This window comes from Crotalus tigris, unplaced genomic scaffold, assembly GCF_016545835.1.
Source record: "Crotalus tigris isolate CLP2741 ecotype Arizona unplaced genomic scaffold, ASM1654583v1 scf7180000017551.9496454, whole genome shotgun sequence".
NCBI classification, from domain to species: domain Eukaryota; kingdom Metazoa; phylum Chordata; class Lepidosauria; order Squamata; family Viperidae; genus Crotalus; species Crotalus tigris.
Genome location: NW_024096469.1, coordinates 6,808,174 through 6,829,466, shown reverse-complemented (window position 1 = coordinate 6,829,466; position 21,293 = coordinate 6,808,174). Strand labels below are relative to the sequence as shown.

Here is a 21,293-nt window from a genome sequence, read left to right as displayed (position 1 = left end):
AATTTTCTGTTACTTTGTCTATTTTGTGGTCCCACTAGTTCAGTGGTTCTCAACCTTTTTAATGCCGCGACCCCCAACCGGTCGTAAGTCGAGGACTACTCAACCGGTCGTAAGTCGAGGACTACTCAACTGGTGCAGCACCGTTTGCAGAATGGGACTTTTGACAGACTCAGCAGGGCAGAGACAGCCTGGACAATTCCTGGACAATAGAATTAGACTCTATTCAAGAGAGTCTATTCTATTGGCTTTCAAAAGCCAATAGAATAAAAGGGAGTAGCACAGCTAAGGAAAAGGGAAAAGAAATGGTGGACTGCGTTGTTTGGCGACCCCCGTGAAATGGTCGTTCGACCCCAAATGGGGTCCCGACCCACAGGTTGAGAACCACTGCACTAGTTCCTCATTATAGACAATAGTATTTCTTGCAGATATTCCAATGCACCATTGATGCTATGTCAAGGTTCCAACTAATGGATCCAAACAAATCAGAACTCTGAGGCTTGAAGTTTCCTCAAAGAACATGTTTATTGGATACATAATATAGGCCAGTAGTGGCGAACCTATGGCATGCGTGCCAGAGGCGGCACTCAGAGCCCTCTTTGTGGGCACGCGCGCCTTGCCCGGAGATGGTAACCGTCCTCTTCAACCAGCCGCCTGCTAACTCGCTGAGGTCCCACATGGCTGGATGCATCCCAGCACCCGTGCACTTGCTGGTCTCTGTGTGCAGGGGCCGATGGTGTCAGACAGCAGCCGCCCCGGTCCCTGCCTCGCCTTGCCCTGCGACAATGGCACCCCCACCCTGCCTCACCTTGCCTTGCCTCATCCTGCAGGATGAGCCTCCTGCCCAGAGACCCCCAGGATCCCCCCCAACCCTGCCCGGCCCCCACAGGTGTCCCTCCCCAGGAGCAATATTGAGCTGGCCACGCCCACCCTGGCCACACCCATCCATCTGCATGACTGTTGTAGCCACACCCACCTGGCGATCTACGCCCACCAGGCGGTCCACACCCACCTGGCACCCGGCGATACATAAGTGGCTTTTGGGTTGCAGTTTGGACACTCGGTCTCTAAAAGGTTCGCCATCACTGATATAGGCACAGTCAAAAGTGAAACCAACTGTAAAATTCCCCCAGGAATTCAAAGTAACTAAATGTAACACTTCCCTCCCTTCCTCTATGCTGTTGATCATGCTACTCAATGAAGGCAATTGGTGGGCTTCATGACCCTCCTTCTCTCTATCTTCCAGCACCTGTGGGAATGACCTTGGTTCCGACCAGACTGCTCCATGTTTAGTCTAAGAATACTTTCGGTTTCTTCCCCCCCCACCCCCCCCACCCCAACCTGTGTGGCAACTGAGAACAAAAAACATGGCTTCAGCCACGTTTGTTTCAGAAGTTGACATGCTATTTTGTTATTCTACTTTTTGTAGACAGTCTGTGCAGTCTTCTTGCAGCAGTTAACTAAGTGGTCCAATGTTTCTTCAGCTTGTTTTACAGAGAGAGCTTTTGCTGTCTGTTGTTGTCTTCTCAGTTCTGGCTAAGTATGTATTTGTTCTTAAGGGTTGGCTTTGTGTGGCCAGAATTAGCCCCTCTGTTTTTTCAAGTTTCCTGCTCCAAGCCATTACCAGATCTTGCTATCTGCTAGGTTTTTTTAAAATGTACTGGCTGTGTAATACTTTGTCTTGCCATGTCTCTTTTCTATTCTTCATTTGATCTTACTTATAGGACAGTTTGAGTCATTCAGTAAGTCTTCATTGTGTACATTATGATGGATGAGGGATATGATTCATTGTCATTTCCTGGTCTTCCTAGCCAGGTCTTTTAGTTCTGCTTGAATCCAGTCCACTATTCCATCTGTGTATCTAATGATAGAAATTGCCCAGTTGTTAATTGCCTTGATAGCATTTCCTCCATTGAGTTTGGACTTTATAATCTTCTTCAATCTCATAATGTATTCATTTTTAATCTTCATTTCTCCTGTTGATGGTAAGACTGGCGCACTTGTCCAGTTCAACCTCCTTTGCCATGGCTTGACCTGTTTGGTATTATTGACAGAGGACTCAACAAACAATGACAAACAATAGTGGTGTTAGTGTATCTCCTTGAAAGATTCCTCTCTTATTCACCTATTTTATCCAAACTGCATTTTTGTTGTATTTCTTTCGGTTGTCCCATACTTGTGCCCAAAGCTGCGCTGTTTCTTCTTTGTCAGGAAGTTATTTATTTATTAGATTTCTGTATCAGCCATCTTGTCTAAAGGCGACTAAGAAAATCTTTTTTGAGAAATTGCCACTTTATAAAATTCAGCTTTTGCTATAACTGGGAAGGTTACCCAAAATTTCCCCCATACACCTTGGCAGAAATGGAATAAACTGAATTTCCAACAATATTCTCCCTGTCCATTCAGAATTAAGAAATGAAATGAAATGAAATCACACTCTTTTTCTTGCTCCCATATTTGCAAAGATACTTGAGACATCCACTGTTTTTCATTTTGTCCTTGTAACTCTTATTTCAGTCTGAACTAAATCTCATCTGTTTGAAAAGATATTTACCAAGCAGAGTAATTTATTGACTTTGGGTTGGATAGAGAATGGTGAGAAATAGATGAGAAAAGTTCATTTGTGGAATTAGCATTGTTTCTGTGCAATAGCAATTAATTAAGCCATATAGTTTCCATATGTATGTTTACTTTACAACTTGAAAGGTTTTATCTACTCAAATAAAATTTAAGCTTCAGGTATGGTTAGATAATTTTGTTTCCAAATTTCTAGAAGCATTTTTTCATATGAGTAGGTATATATGTATGTGTATTTGCATGCATGCATGTTCCAGGGTGAGTTTAGGTTGAAGTTACTGGCCAGGATAATAGAACAGGCTTTGTAGCAAAATGGAGTCCACCTGGATTTCTCCATCCACCCCACAGCAACTGTACCCCTGGTTCTTGTAGTTAGTAGTGATCTGCTTCATACCACCTTCTTTTTTTACTTATTTGTCCATTTCTACATTTGGTATAGAGATCCATGTGAAAGCCACATGACTCACTCAACCAGTTCCAGTTCAAGCCTTGATCCCAGTTCCCAGTTCCAGGAGAATAATGGGCAGGTCCAGACCTCCAGATGGGATGAGCAACAGAAGGTCTTTGCCTTGGAACAGATCTGTGGGGTCTTCAGAGTTGATCTGGGACAGATGAGATCTCTTCGCCTTTTTTTCAGGTAAGAATTGACTGTGTCCAGACATGGCTGGCATTGCCCTGTTACCTAGGCATGTGATAGCACCACAAAACCAGAATGAATTTTCATTCTTGGCTTTTCATTTGGAGAAAAGATTTCACGCTGCCACATGGGTCAAAATGGATATTGCGGTTCCTTGAAGTGTTGATACTATCTATACTCATCTGCTGGATTTTTTATCATATTGTCCTTGTGTACTTGTGTGTTTTGAATAAGTGATCAAGAAAGACTGGTCTGAGTTGCAAAATGGTTTGCAAATGTGGTTTATTTCTGTGTGTGTCTATTGATGGCTGATTTGTCTAAATGCAAGAGAAAAAAACTTCCTGATAATTTTCCTAAATAATACAAAGTCTGTACTATTTTAAACTTAGGATTTTTTGGGCATGTTTCCCATAACGTGTCCTCCCAGTTGTGTCGAACAATAGTTCCCCAAATTCTTCAGGTTCAAAGAGATAATTTTTGAAATTGCAGTTCAGTGCATCAGAGGGTGTCAAATTGGCACGATTATTTTGTATGGACTTGTGGTAGCTAAGTGATAGGCCATATACTTAGCTGTTGCTTAATGAGTATGCCTGAGAATTGGGAACAATACCATTCATTCTGTTTCCCAGCTGTTTCCCAGGGATTAGTTTCTTGCCTGTCTGTCTACAGGGTTTGGTGGTCTCTTTGCCCTAAATATTTCATATAGATTTATAGCATCTTTTCCCTGTCATCTTCTTCACCTTTTGCTTTGATCTCTAGTGACTGTGCAGTTGAGTAAATAAGGTTGACATGGTCCAGGTAAGCCATGTAAACCACCCCAACCCCTCTCTGAGGCAAATGGGCAGTTAAAAAGTGTGAAATATAAACCAAACAAACAAAGAAGGCAGGTCCATAACAACCAGAACCAATGCAGTCTATAAGAGAGAAGGTAAAGTCTTTTCATTTAAAAGCGGGGAGAGCTGAAAAACTTTACCTGTTTATTATTTTCAGATAATTAACAGTATTGGTGTGCAAGTTTCATGAAACAAGTATGAAGACGTTTTTCATACTACAGTATTCTTCTGCTATTCTTAACCACATATCCACAATAAGTTCAGATTTGAAAAAATTTAATTATGTAAACTTAAAAATTACAATTTGGAACTATCAAGCAAGCTAATTTTTCTCCCTTTTTTCCACTCCCTTGATCTCTGACTATAATTATTTAAATGTATCGTCACCAATCCAAGTGGTGACATGTTAAAACATGAGGGCTAGAATTATGTTGCCTTCCTTCCCAACAAAGTTGGGTAATTGAAGAGTCAGAGGATCAAGTGGTTCCACTATCACAAGATTCTTTCTTATCCACCATTAACCCAAGGTTAAAAGGAATATTTTTCTATCCAATCATCCTTTGGATCCACCTTGTACATCTATCTAGCATGATAATTATTTACGCCTTGCCAGGAGGAGTTTAAGGAAGAAGCAAACTGACCTTGGCAGCCAGTCCCTCAGTTCTTTCGCCCAGATCCATGTTGGTAGGATTTGCTGAGCATACCAAGGCTCAGGTTGATTACCATAAACAATCTGGTAAGTATTACCAGATGGAAACCAGGCCCTTCGCTGGGTACCAAGAAGTGTGTGGCATGCCCTGATTCTTCAAGACCTCACAAGCTACAATTTGGCTATGCTGGTTCATAATCAGAGCCGTGTGTGTTCTGCAGGGGAGAAAATGAAAAGCAACGTCTACCCCCGGAGGGGGGGGGGCGGGAAATCAAAGTGTGTGCTCAGAATATATTATGCAAAGTAAGGTCAGATTATTTCCATAATTCATTTTGATTGCGGTTTGGAGTTCTCAAGGAAATTTGCTGTTTCAGTCCTTGCTGGCACATTCCACAGGGAAATGATGATAAAACAAGCAGGTGAATGAGGAGAGGCCTTGAAAAGAGATGGAGGGCAATAATGGGAAGGAACCACACTGGGCCCAAGCTTCTGACTATGCTGGAAGGATAGTAGCATCCGTTTTCTTTTTCAAGGGTCAGTAATTTTAAAAGCTGGTTTAAATGTGTTGCCTGTAATGGTACTGCTCCTGAAATTGTAGAACGTATTTTATTGTATTGTGAATTTTGTAAAGGTTCTCAGTAGGAATGTCTGTGGAGATTCTCAGTCATCCAGGTCATAATTGTTTCTTTTTTCTTCAAAAGGCAGTTGGACTGTTTTTTCATAGAAGAAGAAGAAAACATTTCGCCTCTCATCAAAGAGGCTTCATCAGTTCTGATGGCAGGGGGAATGGAAGGATAGAAGTTATTGGGCCTATTTTAAAATCTAAACCAGGAAGAAATATTTCTGAGCATGTAAAAATTTTACTTGTCGATGAAAATCCTAAGATTACAGTAGCAGCAGCCAATTTTTTAACTATGGCTATAAAAAAAAGGATTTTAATAGCAAATCAATGAGCTTGGGTTTAAAGTCTGTTATGTAGTATTTATTAAATATTGTACTTGTTAATTTTTTTAACCCAGTGTCAAGTTTAGATTACGTTTGTCATTTGGTTTTGGGCCTTCCAGGGTAAATAAGATTGATTGATTGATTGATTGATTTTATACACTTCTGTTAGCAAACCCTTTATTCTTATCATAGCCCTTTTCACTTGGTCCTTACCTCTTATTATCATAAAATGTCTGTGTTTACATTTTTTTTAGTGTTTTCAAGCCTACAAAAAATGTACACACTGTTAACAGAGTAAAATCGTCCCTTAATATTGTTGGTGCACTGCGGAAATGGTAACCTGCACACAATATGGTCTGTCTCAAAGGGTCCCAGCACAAGGCACCTAGCTAATACATTTTGCTGACTCCGTGCTCCTACATCTCTCTCTGCACCTTTTCCTTCAGTGATGAGGCCTGCACCAGTGGGCAGCTGGTGGTTGCTAGCCGGGAGAGTCAGTATAAGATTTTTCACTTTCACCATGGTGGCCTGGATAAACTCTCCGAAGTGTTTCAGCAATGGAAGTATTGCACAGAGACGCATCTCAAAGACCAGGTAAGTTAGATTAGAGCAGGTGCTTGAAAATGCCAATTCACCTGATGACGGATCAACTTCAGTAGATTCCCTCCTTCTTCCTTGCAGCCTCTGGATAATTAGTAGGCTTGTAAACTCAGAAAGCCCATCTGGTTCTTCCTTATACCGAAGAAGTAAGAACAGCAGTGCTTTCGGACTTCATTTTACATATAGTGGAGGCATCCAAAATGCTAATTTCTTCTAAAATTGGGCTAGAAAGAGAACACATTACATAACAGGAGTAAGCCGGCAGGATTTTATACATGCCAAAGAAGGCTGGGGGAGGAGGGGGGCTTAGAATGCTTTATTGGACATTGAAGACTTCAGTCTAGTTTCATTTGCTCTCGGCGATTGGGCATGACAGCTTGGCTATATATAAACATGGATACAGCAGTGCAAGCAATCATTTGTCTTTTCCGTTTTGCTTGATGTGAGGAGAGATGAAAAACATACATCCTTGGAAGAGGGAAAGAATTTGAATTCCTGTCTAGGCTGTATCAGCATCTTTACTGCGCACACGGTCTTTTTTTAGTAGTAATTTTATTTTAATGATTACAATTGATAACAATTAAAAACAGATACAAACTAAAAAAAAACCACCAAAAAATTAAAGATTCAGAAAAGAAAAAAAGAGAATAAATAGAAAAATAGAAGAAAAAGAAAAAATAAGAAAATACAGTAGCAAAGAAAGCATATAAAGAAATTACAATTACAATTTTAATAACGTATCACCTTTTCTTAAATACAACAAATATATTCTTCCCATATCTCCTTACCTGTAACCAAATCCTTAAACCTTTGTCATTTCAATACTGATGTCAGCAAAAGTCAATTAAGGCTTATCAGAGATAACAACATAAATCTATTTTTAACCTGGATCATACAAACCAACTTTATATTCCTTCCTTTTATTTCTAACCATTTTGATCTTTAGGCCCTTCAAAATGTCCTAGAACTATGATTTCATTTTTCTTTGTCCCTTCATATAAAATTCTTCACAGCTTTAACATGCCTCTTTAGTAAATCCAATCTAGGAAAATTATCCAGGCTTGTTTGAGGTTTTTTTGTTTTTCGGGTTTTTTGCATGTAGAGTGTAACATCTTTTTCCATATCATTTTTTTAGCCTGTCATTTTTAAATCCAGTTTCAAATCTATCTCAATCTTGTGAGGGAGAATTTATTCCCATTACTTCTTTTAGACACTATCTATAGAGGCCGACACTGTTAATTTCTGGGCCCATTGTTCAAAGCTATCCTTTAGTAGGCCCAGTGTTAAAATATTTTGCCTTATTCTATATTTGTTCAAGTAGTCCTCAACTAACAGCCACAATTGGGATTGGAACTTCTGTTGCTAAGCGATGCAGTCATTAAGTGAGTCATCACATGACCACACCTGATTTTACTTTCTTTTTGTCTCATGGTTATAAAGCAAATCACAAGATCATGAAGCGAATCTCACTTCCTCCATTAACTTTGCTTACTGGATGCCAGCTGGGAAGGTTGCAAATAGCAATCACATAAGCCTGAGACTCTGCAACCATCATAAATACATGTAGGTTGCTAGGTGCCCAAATCATGATAATGGGAACTCCATGACGCTTCTAAGTGCAAGGACCAGTTGCAAGTCACTTTTTTCAACACCACTGTAAATACAAAATGGTCACTAAATAAATGGTGAAACATTGAGGACTGTGTATAAGTCAAATTTGAGTGTTCTTCTCCTTTAATTGTAATCTTTAGCTCGTTCTAGTTCTCTACAGTTCTCTACAGTGTCCAATTTTTAAAGCCTTAACAAAAGAATTAAAAACAAAAGCATTTTTCCCACAGGAAGGATGCTTCCATAATTTTATTTCAAATTTATCTGGACCTTTAGTCCATTTGTAACTTTCTAAAACTCTCTAAAATCAAAGATTTAATCACCCTTTTGTATTTATTCCCCCCTCCAATTTTTTTTCGGTCCTTAAAGTTGTATTTAAAGCTTCTTTTGCTAAGGTTTGGAGGAAACTCAACGCTGTGCCGTAAAACATGCCAGTCCAAAAGTTCCTAAAGCTGAAAAACAATTTACAATCAATTTCAGAAAGTGATTAGAAAAGGAAGTATGTGAACCCAGGGTCCTTTCAAAGTTGACCCCACTTTTACCAAGATGGCTATTTCCTTGTTTCCCAGAGCTCTAAATCCACCTGCGATTGCTGTTTTGCAATCTCCTTGCGAGGTGTAAACAACCTAGAGCATTTGTGGGCAATCTTGAGTCATCTTCTTGTCCAGAGAGGAATAACAAAGAGCTGATCTCCTCACCAGTTATTTACTGCAGCGTCAGCTCCACAAACTTCAGTTTGTCATTTTGTCCCCAGGAGTCCCTCAATTCCCACTGCCAACACGGTCTTGAACATTAGGTATATGCTGATGCCAGTGGATGTACTCCATGAAAGCTTATACTACAATAAATTAGTCATTAATATGCTACAAAACTCATTGTTGAAACAAAATGGCACAGCTGCCCCTTCTGGAAATTGTTCATTCTGTGGCTCTTTACAGTCCATTCCAATCCTGTTTTGACAAGACCCGCTGCCATATCTTCCTTTAATTGGCACAAAGACTTTGCAAAGGTCTTAATTATGTGTTTAAAGGTACCGGAGATGCTTGTTAGAAACAGGGTTTCTAAATTCCCTACCTCCTCCCCCAACACACATTTCTCCTGCTGCTTTCCTCTCATTACAGTGCCACAGGGGCTTGCATTTGTGTGGAGCAACCTTTTGATTTTTAAATTAAATGTCAGCTGCAGTTTTTGCCCTGGAATGGCAAGCGTCCTCAGAGAGCCTGGCACCGCTGCTTCTCTCTCCCCTAACAGCAGGGCTTTTGTATGTGGCCAATCAGATGTAATTTATTACATGCATTCCTGGGCAGACTCAAGATATGGCTGCAAGCTGGGTGAACTGTGATCTTGGACAGGGAGGGGTGAGAAAGGAAGCCAACCACAAAGCAGTTTTAAGGGGACTCAGAACCTTAATTCCTCCAGGCCAGCACCTTTCCCCCAGTTTCCAGAGATTGGCTGGTTGATTGTTTTCCCAGGATGGTGTCAAAATGAGCTGGAGACCTAAGGCCGATGCAGCCATGACACAAGCTTTCTCTTTCCTCTTTTGTTTCCAATTAGCAGCTCACTGACGTGAAGACCTGCATGCAGTTCTCCATTCGCCGGCCCAAGCTCCCTTCCTCTGAGACCCACCCAGAGGAGAACGCATATAAGCGCTTAGATGTCTCTGGGTGGCTTCGTCATTTAAACAAGGCTGGACAAGTCGAAGAAGAGTACAAGCTGAGGAAGGTGAGAAGCAAGTCAACAGCGGCATGTTTTGCTCTGTGGGTTTCAACAGAGAGGCTCCCTCTGGCAGACTCCGTAGGTTAAGGAATTCTGCCCATTGTCCCTGGTTTGGGCCAAATCCTGGCAAGAGGGAAGGAACTGAACTAGATGGTGCAGCAGAATACACACACACACACACACACACACACACAGAGAGAGAGAGAGAGAGAGAGAGAGAGAGAGAGAGAGAGAGAGAGAGAGATACACAAAACCTCCTTAAGTCAGATTGCTGTTAAGCCATTGTTGGTCACTATTCTTTGAGATAGGAGGATCTGCAGCTATTGCCACAGGTGCTTGGGTGCTTGTGCCTCTCTCGTCAGGCCCCAAGAAAGTGCTCAAAACTGTCTGGCTTGGAATAAATAAGAGGTTATGGAATATCTGTGCAAGGCTGGGTCCAAGTGTACGGTTTCCAAGATTGGGGATTAAGCTGTGACGTGAGAATGATGCGTTAATTGTACGGGCCCTCCAGGGGACTTATTGACATTGAAATGAGCTTGATTTGTGTCTCCCCTGGGAAATGGGAGGGCTCTGCTTTCCCTCCCAGCATATGCAGATTGTGGGCTCCTGAATCAAGGGAGCTCTTGTCAGGCAGAGTAAAAAGAGCTCCATTTCAGAAACGCTGACACTTTTCTCTGAATGTGGTTCTCATTCTTCTTCCTTCCCTAGGCTATTTTCTTTGGCGGGATCGATGTCTCAATCCGTGGCGAAGTTTGGCCCTTCTTGTTGCGCTACTACAGCTATGAATCCACATCGGAAGAGAGGGAGGCTCTCCGTATTGCAAAGAGAGAGGAATATTTTCAGATTCAACAGAAAAGGTGGTCAGGAGGAGATGGCTAATGTGTGAAGATACGGTTGCAAAACTACTTTGCCCTGCTCTTCTTCCATCCTCTTATCCTCATGCTCTTCCTCTTCATCTTTCTATACCACCTTTCATTTATACATTTATATTTACACACACACAGAGAGAGAGAGAGAGAGAGAGAGAGAGAGAGTGAGAGTTCTCAGCCTTCAATAGGTCAAAATTATTAGAGGTCTAGAATGGATGCTTTGTAGTAAAGCACTTCTAACTTCATAAAATGTTGTGTTCCCCCCCCACACACACACAGTGATGTGACCACAGTTCAAGTACTTGGCATCCGTTTCACTGTTACATCCAGTTGCAACATCCTGTGATCACATGATTTGCAATGGTATTAGCCCCAAAAACCCCTTATTCAGAACATTAGGATTGTACTTAGAACCCGATTAGTGATCACAGACTGTAATAACAAATGGAAATCTAATTGTGGCCATAAGAAATACCAATACATACATACATACATACATACATACATACATACATACATACATACATATATACAAATCCCTTAAGGTGATATGTCTGTTTTCTCCGTAACAAGCCTGTGAGCTGGGTTGGGGTGAGATGAAGGACTGGCCCAGTTGGCTATTATACCTAAAGCAGGCCTAGAATTCCCAGTGTCCTGGTTTCTAAACTAGCACCTTGATCACTGCACCAAACTGATTCTCTTATAACTAAGGATCAGTCCCATCTCAAAGCATCTATGTTATTATAAACAGGAGTAGGGAGTATCCACTACCATTATGGTGGAAAGAGGGAGATTTGGTTGGGAAAGAATTCCAAGTGATGTACTTCTGAGACCTGATTCATATGTCAAATTCAGCCATAATTTCTTTAAATATGATTTGTTGAATAAATCACAGCTGGTTTCACAAACCATAAAACAGGGTTTACAGACATAACTGTTGGATCTATGGGGCTGACTGTATTTACACACACCAATAACTGCTGGCAAAGGTCATCCAGAGTTTTAGGACTTGGTACTGCCCATAATCTCTGATGACAGCCAGTCTGTTTCTACTTTTTATCGAATTCCAAGGTATCTGAACAAATTTTTCAGAAGGGACTGAAAAGAAGAACCCGGTCAATTGGAAGGAAAAGCAGGAAATCAGTTTCAGGCTGTTAGTTGGGTGACACATACTGTGAAAATTCAAGCTTTTCTATTTGCATATGGTGGATTCACCACTGAATTTGACCAGGAATGTATTTACACAATGAAAACTAGTACTTTGACTTGCATCCCTGACGTGTCTTTAATGGGTTATAGTAGCACACCGTTCATAGGTCTGCCTTTGAAAAGTGTTTGGAAATTTCAACAACTATAGAACCCTCCATTCAGGCTATTGATTAGGGTGAGTGGTGAGAAGCACGCGCCTCCCTTATTATATGATCTATTTTTCATATTATTGAATTGTATCCTGGGACTTGATTAGTTGAAGGGCTACATTCTTCCCTTTAGAACTGCATAGGTTCAACATCTTCAGGCAAGGCTTTTCCCTTGGTCCCATCATTATCATCATCATCATCATGAGCACATTTAGTTGCAATGGAAAAGAAGGCTGTTTTGGCTGTTTTTTTTATTTTTTGTAGTCTCCTACAAAAGGAGCCAAGTGATTATTCCACTGCCAACAATCAGATGAGTTTAATTTTGAGGATGGTGTTTACAGATTTCAAGCTGATGCAAAACTCTCTATAAGTGCTTTTTTTTTGTAAAAAAAAAAAACAGTCTACTTATCATTTTATATGCTGTGTTTGGTTTACTTCTGTGTGCCCTAGTAGTACACATTACAGCTTATGTAGTGCTTTGTATCGGGAAGAGACAGCTTTGGAAGGCAACCATAGCCTCCATGTGCAGCTCATTCAAGAAGTTTCTAGGATTGCATAGCTGCATTGGAAACCCTTTGCAGCAGCCTAAAAGACACAGTTGCTGGATATGCACTCAACAAGCGTTCCAAAGCATCTCTTTCCAATCGAATCTGTCACGCTGCAACACTCTAGCATAGGTGTGCAATAACTCCGGTGTTCCTCAGGCTCTCCCTCGCACCAGATGAGCAGAAGGCCTTCTGGAGGAATGTGCAGTTCACCGTTGATAAAGACGTGGTGAGGACTGACCGTAGTAACCAGTTTTTCCGAGGAGAGAACAACCCCAACGTGGAGACTATGAGGTGATCATTTTGTCCGAGTATTATCAAACTGTGCATCTACTTGGTAAATTCAAATTCATTCCTGCTTGGACAAAATCCTCTAGAGCAGTGATGGTGAACCTTTTAGAGACTGAGTGCCCAAACTGCAACCCAAAACCCACTTATGTATTGTCGGGTGCCGGGTGGGTATGGCCCATTGGTGGGTGTGGCCCATTGGGTGGGTGTGGTCCATTGGGTGGGTGTGGCTGCGGTGGTAAAGGCAGACTGGGTGGGACTAAAAAGTTCAATCAATTCCAATTTTGCGAGATCTTTTTTTTTCCGCAAGAAGTTGAAATTGATTGAACCTTTTTTTTTTTTGGCACATGGCGGCAGAGGCCTAAAATGAAAAGGTTTTATAAAACCCAGCTGAAGGCCTAGGACTGGGGCAATGGCGCGCATGCGCATAGAGAGGGCTCTGCGTGCCACAGGTTCGCCACCACAGCTCTAGAGGATTTCCAGGCAAACTGAGAAAGTCACAGGCTTTTTCACTTGAAGTGGCTAATCATACTCAGTGTAAAGCAGTTTCAAATGTTTCGCATGCCATGTCTTTTTAAACAGCCTTTCACATTCTGGGGCCTTCCAGATATGTGTCCAAATTCGCAGCTGGTAGGTTCCAAACAAATGGCTGGGAATTAAGGGAGCTGTAGGCCAATTAACAGAGGGGCATTAGGTTGGGAAAGGCTGCTTGACAGCAACCCGGAAGATGTGAGTTTTATGCCTGGTACAAATAAATAAAATACTGCAGGTGGGGGATTAAAGCAGAGAGAGAATGCTTTGTCTCAAGCCTCTAAATAGCTCAGGGCTTCCTGTTCTTCTGGAAAGTATGTACTTTCTGTGTCACAGTGGTCCTTTTCTCCCCATTTTCCTTTGTTTTAAAAGAAGCTTCTGGCCAATGGTTCCTTGGCAAGGGAAGAACAGAACTCTCTGACTTCCATCATCCCTAACCTCACTTTTTTTTCTTCAATTGTCCTCTTCTTAGGCGGATCTTGCTGAACTATGCAGTGTACAACCCGGCCATTGGCTATTCCCAGGGAATGTCTGACCTCGTGGCCCCCATCCTTGCTGAGGTTCTGGATGAATCGGATACTTTCTGGTGCTTTGTTGGTTTGATGCAGAACACGATCTTTATCAGCTCCCCTCGGGATGAGGATATGGAGAAGCAACTGGTGAGGCTTGGAGCTGAGGACCTTCTCTGTTTCCTCTCCTTTCCCTTCCCTGTCATTTCCAAAGAATCTGGAATCCGCACCTGGGGCTGCCAGAGACCCTTTGTATCCCACAAGAGAAACGGAAGGGTTGTGAGGCCTTCTGTCAGAGAAGCAGAAACGGGAAGGTTGTGCCCGCAAGAGGCCCTGGCAAGGCAGAAATAGCCACTTCCTGGCAGCTCCCAAGGCTCCTTGCCCAGATCCAGCGTTCTTCTTGTTGGCGTGTTGTTTTCTGGATTTGTGGGTCCACCAACTGGTGCAGTCAACTCTGGGAGGCCTGTGAGCTTCTATCGACTCAGGAGGGTGTGAAGAGGGAATGTAGGCAAACCAGAAGGTACAAACTGTGGCTGTCCCTCTTTCTCTTCGTCCCTGGCTGTGGCTGAGCCGGGCGCCATTTTTCTCTTTGCAGATGTACCTGCGAGAACTGCTGCGGTTGATGCACATACGCTTTTACCAGCACCTGTCTTCCCTTGGGGAGGATGGCCTTCAGGTGCTTTTTTGTCACCGCTGGATCCTCCTCTGCTTTAAGCGAGAGTTTCCGGATGCTGAAGCCCTGCGCATGTGGGAAGCCTGCTGGGCTCATTACCAGGTGAGGCCTGGGAACAGCTTGCTCTGGGCCCCGCATTCCCCCCAGGAGGAACTGCTGCCCATTGCAGTCCCTGCTTTCCAGCTCTCTGTCCCAGTCTTGATGGGGATAAGCTGAACATGCTTCCCGATCTCCTCTGAGTAATCACCTGGCCTTCCCTTCCATGTCCCCTGCCCCGTTTGTCTCCTCTGACATTACACAAACAGATGTAAATTTCCCGCTTGATGATTCATTTGGAAGCTTCTGGGCCCTCTTGTTGCTGTGGCTACCCATCAACCTGACAGGCCTTCTCCCCGCTGTGCAGTTGCAGCCGCAGTTTGGCTGCCATGCCCTCTCCCAAGCATCAACGTTGATGCCTGCTCTGTGCAAGCTCTCTCCAGAGAGAGAGAGGGGGGGGGGGACAGCGCCAGCCCTACCCTACCTCCACAGCGCCTCTTGTGAGGTTAGCCCCAGGTCCCAACAGCAGGAAAACAAGCGTATGGTTTGTGTCGGACCCGGTCTTCTCCTGTAAATGGAGGCTGCCACCAAACCACGTTCACCATATGCTGCTAACTCTCATTTCTCTCTGCCAAATAGTTGCTCTCTGGTGGTGGTCCAGGGAGGGAGGGGTGTAGGGGGGAGAAAATGCCTGGAGCAAGCTTGCCTCAAATTAGCATAGAGAGGCAGCCAGGAAGGTGGCTCTTCTTGGCTCCAGCTCCGGCTTCGCTGCCTCTTAGCTGCCTGATCTAGACTTCTGTGGGAATAATGTGTTACGGAAGACAAACTGAATCCTGCAGCCAAACCTAATTCAGAAGGGAAAGATCAGAGCTTCGATTATACATTAATAAAGCATATCATGTTAAATGCCAAAGTGCTTAAGTATGGGACAAGCACTAAAGCCTGCTGGTATTTACACATAAATCTGACTGTTACATGTACAAAATCTTGCATTGATTTCTTAGGAGACAGTGAGTTCTAGTCCCGCCATTAAAGCCGGTTGGGCCAGTCATTTTCTCTCAGCCCAGCCCACATCACAGAGCTGTTGTTCTGGGGGAAGATAGGAGGAGGAAGGAATATTATGTATGTTCAGCACCTTAAGGTGTTTATAAAGTAATAAAGGCAGGATTTTAAAAAAAGCTAATAAACTTGTAGTCACGTTTACATTCTATTCCAGTACATCATTAATTAATTTTTTTATTTTTACTTATCTTGGGCACCAGGCTTTATCCCTTGATTTGGTTTCTTTTTTCTTAGCTCTCATTCAAGTAAGAGTTGCGATAACTTTTGATAGCACTCTCTAGAAATCCCTTTGGAAGCTCATTCCAGTTGCTTGACTATTGTGAAATGGGTGGGTTGGCTCTGGAGTCGGGGTGGGCAACTACGGCCCCTGTATGACCTGTGGACTTCAATTCCCAGCTGACTTAGGAATTCTGGGAACTGAAGTCCACAGGTCATGAAGGAGCTGTAGTTGCCTATTCTGCTCTGGAGACATCTGGTTTTGACTCCTGAAGTGGACAGCAGGGGGCAGCATTGCAAACTTCATGTTTCCTACTAATTGGGCTGCAGAAATATTTCAGAGAAGCTGCAATCAAAGCAGGGTGGACATGCATAACATCCTATTCGTTGTTAGCAGTGTGACAGAATGGCAGTCTTCAGTTTCCCTTAGTCATTGCTGACTGTCTTTCAGGTCTGATCTTTCCTAATGCAATCTCCAGCACAACTGGGTACCTGCCTTCTCAGCTGAAGGTGCCTTTGAATTCAGTGGGGCTCAGGTTAGTGGGTGAGCAGCCTTGCTCTACTGGTGTCCTTCACCTGGTTGGACATCATCTCCCTTGATCCCCAGACAGCAAGAAGGCAGCAGCTTAAAGAAAGCTGGTGTGTAAAGTTATGGCCTTGCTTCACACGGTCCCGAGGTCTGAGCTAATGTTCTATTCATCCTTTGCTTTGGGCATCCTAGACCAGTGGGGGCGAACCTATGGCACGGGTGCCAGAGGCGGCACTCAGAGCCCTCTCTGTGGGCACGCGCACCGTCGCCCCAGTCCTAAGCCTTCAGCTGGATTTATAAAACCTTTTCGCTTTAGGCCTCCGCCGCTGTGTACCAAAAAATAAAAAAGTTCAATCAATCAGTCAATTTCAACTTCTCGCGGGGAAAAAAAAGATCTTGCAAAGTTGGAATTGATTGATTGAACTTTTTAGTCCCACCCACTCTGCCATTACCACCGCAGCCACGCTCACCCAGTGGGCCACATCCAGCCAATGGGCCACACCCACCTGGCACCCGACGATGCATAACTGGATTTTGGGTTGCAGTTTGGGCACTCGGTCTCTAAAAGGTTCGCCATAACTGTCCTAGACTATAGAGGTTAAAAATTCTTGGACTATATAGCAGCCACTCACTATTCCTGATGGAAGCAGTACCAATCTTCCAATGGTGCCTGTGCTGGAGATTGCAGACTCCAAAACCAGTTTTCCAAAACATTTGTTTTCCTGTGGTTTTTTTCCCCTGTATTTCCTTACAGAAAATAATCTGTCTTGACTGGGTGGGAGAAAAAAAATCTGAAATGCAAATGAGAGCTCTGGATTAATCTACTGTATTCATAGTCTGAAACTCAAACCATAACACGAAGTGCTTTCTTTTGTTCAATATCATATATTATTTTGAATGGTGGACAAGCAGTAATGTTGCCCTTCCATCTTGTCATATAATTACGAGCACCATAAATTGCTTTTTATTATGTTGCCATTTCTTGGGGCTTTCTCTTAGCCCGAGAAACCTCTTCAAAGCATTGTTGGTACTAACTGTCTTCTGGGTTACTTTTGCTGCAGACAGACTATTTCCATCTCTTCATCTGTGTGGCTATTGTGGTGATCTATGGGGATGATGTCATTGAACAGCAACTGGCTACGGACCAGATGCTACTACACTTTGGGAACCTCGCCATGCACATGAATGGGGAGCTCATACTCAGGAAGGTAAATCAATGTCCAGGGTTCAATGAAAACTTCTGGGAAGAAATGTATGGACTTTAAAGGAGCACACAGAACATTGTGCTCAATGTGGGAAGGTTTTTGGGGTGTCTATGTGTGATCAGCCGTGATTATGAGTTAACAATAGGCATGGTTTAGACGAGCTCGGCTATTCCATATAGCTGTCTTCAGTGGACCTAAACATCTCCTGCTGTCTCTCTTCCAGGCTAGGAGTTTGCTCTATCAGTTCCACCTGCTACCCCGGATCCCCTGCAGTCTGCATGACCTGTGCAAACTCTGTGGAACAGGCATGTGGGACAGTGGCTATATCCCCGCTGTGGAATGTACTGGAAATCACCCTGACTCTGATAGCTGCCCATATGGAGGCACGGTGGATGAACCATCTCCCAAGTCAGGAAATGATTGCAGAAGGGGACTTAAAACACGAGAGGTCTTTACTTTCCGGAAATGACTGTTCAGGATCATATCCCAGCTACGTAAGGACCTCAAAGCGGTGGGCACAGTTGGGGCCTGGCAAGCAAAAAATGAAAGAAAAAAAAGGGTTTTTTTCTTCTGATCCAAAAATGAAGCTGGTTATGGGAGGAGAACAGACATGATACAGAATAGAAGAATCTCCTGCTTTGTGATCAGAGCTGGATTTTGAGGTGCATCTTACCAGGAAGCGGGTTGATCAGACTATGGAGTTGCTTTGTAGTTTGGAACAAATGGAGAAAGAGGCTGAGCCCGGCAAATCAGGGTCAAAAGTGACCCAGGATTCCCTGCCTGCCTCCCTTGTTATGTAGGGAATAGCGGCTGCTTTAGAAAATGAATCCACAACCAGCAACCCTGATGGTAGGTGAAGGGGCAGGGTCAACTTTGCTCTTTTGCCCCAGTGCACCCACACACCTATGCATGCAGATACTGCTTTAACCAAAATGCACCACTCACTGGCTTTATGTGAAGCCACAATGATCATCTGGAGTATAGTCTGCCAAAAACAATAAAAATACAAACTTTGGAGTTCCTAAAGGAAACATTTCAGCGTGTGTGTAAACCTTGGTCACTGTATTTAAAAGGCCTTTAGTTTTTCTCCATATACACCTCAAATGTTTGCCATTAGGAAAGTGAGAATCAACAGCTTCACTGTGAATGTAAATTATGCAAAAATCACACCTTGTACAAGGTGGTCTGCTTGATTTAAACCTCTCAAAAAGAACAAACTGGAAAAAGTTCTTCTCGGTATCCCAACAATACCGAGACTTTGAGCCATTTAGCTTCATTAAGAACTTCTCTAGTGAGGACTTTGGTGGTCAGAGAAATTGTGTTCATTGTGTTCTCCTTTCAGACCAGTAGCCTACATCTCGTGTCCTCCTCCAGTTCTACTCCTGTTGATTTAACTGTTTCCTAGTTAAAATAATAACAATAAAAAACCCCTCCTTACGTCAAGTGGTAGGATCATCCTGTAACATTGAGGTGGTGTAATGAATGCCAACCTGAATAACATGAGGATTCTTTCAGTCACTTAGTTCAGTTCAAATGTTATTTAAGTCAAAGACCAGCTATAGAAGAAAACAATTAACAAATTGTTTAAAAATAAAAGAGGAAGGAAGGCCAAGCTAAAAAGACAATACCCACCAATATTACCAGTATAGGTTTTCAACCATTTTAATTTGACTCTTCATCGAATAGCCGGGCAGTGGAGCTGTTCTTGCTACATCTGTCCCAAAGAAGACACTTGGTTCTAGGTCCTAGGGGAAATATGCAAGCTGGAGTGGTGAGCAAAGGCAGCTACTTGGGGGGGGGGAAGGGGGGTGTTAAGTATTTCTTGCTTATTTTTAAATCTATTTAAATGGTTATAATGCACGTGTAAGAGAGAAGCTCCACTCAGCTCTTGGGATCTGTTGCTTTGAAATATAGGCCTTGCGCTGAATGAGCCACCTAGCTCTTCACACAGGTTGTTAAGCTGTCTCCTTCATAACCCTAGCAAAACCAGCATAATTTGCAACACCTCCCTGCTTCAGCCAAAAGCAGCCTGTTACTTTTTATGGAAATGGAATTACCAAGTGCTGGTAATTTCACCCATTTTTTTTAAAAAAAAATGAACAGATGACCCCCCCCCCAAAAGAAGACTTTTTGAGCTTCCAAATGGGTAGGATTGCCTATCCTTTGGAAGAGGAATCTTTCCAAATCTAGCTGAAAGGAATCTGGTGGCTGGGCTATAAAATGTTATTCAGTGCTTTGTCCAGAAATTGTATTTTTTTTTAAAAAAAAGATATAGCATGGACATTTCAGAACAAATGCAATTTATTGTCATCAAACTGCAGCAGTAGCTGGGTTGTATTGAGAATAGTTTCTAACAGCTTTCTTAGCCACCCAGAATCGCTTTTCTGAGTAAAATGGTCAGCATATAAATTAAATAAATTAAAAATGGATTAATAAATAAATAAGCTTTGCAATACAGTATAATTGGACATGAATGCTACAGGTCAGAATTTGAATGTTTTACTTGGTTTCCGTACATTTTTTAAGATTGAAATCCCAGTGGCAGACTAATAGGGCTATACTTATAGACTGAATTCGACAGATCGATCCCTGTGATGCAAGGAAGGGAATAGCCCTCAGCAGACCCAGGAGTTACTTTCACTGGGAAACAAAAACCAGGAATTAATTTTTTTCTCAACCAGAACAGAATCTGGAACATTACTGAAATTCTCTAATCAACTTGGACCAGAAGAATTCCCAGTTGCCACTTCAGAAGGAAATAAAATACTTGCATGTGTATACTTAACTGTCTCTGCTGGAATTAGAAAGAGCCTGTAAAATAAATTGCACATCTGGGAAATGCAGTTATTTGGGATTTGTACAGCACAACTTTCCCTCTTTAATGAGTTCAGTTTCAGCCTGAGATGTACAGTATTTGGTTGGAGTCAAACTGAAGGCCAGCTTATGCTTTGTGATGGGTTCTGGTCAATATACAAATTGCAACTTTTAAATTTGTTGAAAGCTGGTAACTTTCATTCCTCTAGTGTCATTAAATCAATTAAAGTTAATCACTGTAATTCTTTATTAAGCATTTTTCCTCTTTAACATTGGTTTAGTAGCATCTTCATTTGCACATGTTTCTGATTGTATAAATAAATTTGAATAAAATCTTGTATTTATTAAGAACACAGAGATTATTTTTTGTCTTGCTTTCTATAGGCTATGAAACAGAAATTTGCTGCAATGAGCTTAGAGCCTTGGCTTGCTTTGCCCCATTTTGCAAATGAATTTATGTCCCAATTCTCTTAAGTGAACCAGTATATTTTGCATCCCAGATCAATCGCTGCACATTTATTGAACAGAAGCAGAACTAAACACAGTAGCTTAAATTGCATCTGAACTGGAACAGTGACAAAAACAAGAGTGTGAACAACTCTGCAGTGAATTTCATCATCTTCTAGCTAATTGAAGACAGAACATTGGAATGCAGGTTTTGGCAGTCTGGCCTTGCCTTGTTATTCCTGCATGCAAAAGGTGTTGCATCTAGACTTTATCCTAGGCTAAATACTGGGTGAAAACCTGAATTAGTTGCATTTTGCACTAGTAACAGGAACAAAGTTGGAGCCGAGATAGCCTGTCTTTGATGCTAGTGTTGTTTTCAACTTTTTCAGTTGCTGCTTAGGTCTTGAGGACCTTTTCCCGTAACCATCCCCATCAATGTGGATTAGCAGATCGCTTGGAGAACAAATAACCATTGGTGCTTTAACACCCTGCCCTCTTGTCCACATCCAAGTTTCTTGTTGGATGCTTTTAAAAATCTCAACAACTGCTCTACAGGAAAGCTGGCCAGTGAGGTGCTCTCCCTCTGAAAAATAAAAAAGCTATGAAAAATCATAACAGATGGCAGCATGCATTGTAAAGCATACATTGT

The 21,293-nt window shown here is 42.4% G+C and overlaps 1 protein-coding gene across 6 annotated transcripts in view; it reads left to right on the top strand.

Annotated features, from left to right (window-relative positions):
• The window catches only part of TBC1D16 (TBC1 domain family member 16), a 75,558-nt gene extending 55,010 nt beyond the window's left edge, over positions 1 to 20,548 (top strand). For 5 of the 6 annotated variants that reach the window (XM_039345772.1, XM_039345780.1, XM_039345789.1 and 2 more), the window contains 9 exons: positions 3,014 to 3,211; positions 6,085 to 6,232; positions 9,401 to 9,568; positions 10,271 to 10,419; positions 12,494 to 12,628; positions 13,626 to 13,812; positions 14,258 to 14,437; positions 17,240 to 17,386; positions 17,607 to 20,548. In XM_039345772.1, coding sequence (XP_039201706.1) covers positions 3,014 to 3,211; positions 6,085 to 6,232; positions 9,401 to 9,568; positions 10,271 to 10,419; positions 12,494 to 12,628; positions 13,626 to 13,812; positions 14,258 to 14,437; positions 17,240 to 17,386; positions 17,607 to 17,852 — 1,558 coding nt within the window. In that variant the 3' untranslated portion in view covers positions 17,853 to 20,548. The remainder of the gene's footprint in view (positions 1 to 3,013; positions 3,212 to 6,084; positions 6,233 to 9,400; positions 9,569 to 10,270; positions 10,420 to 12,493; positions 12,629 to 13,625; positions 13,813 to 14,257; positions 14,438 to 17,239; positions 17,387 to 17,606) is intronic. The other variant, XM_039345796.1, reaches the window with a different exon arrangement.
• Positions 20,549 to 21,293: the final 745 nt, after the last annotated feature.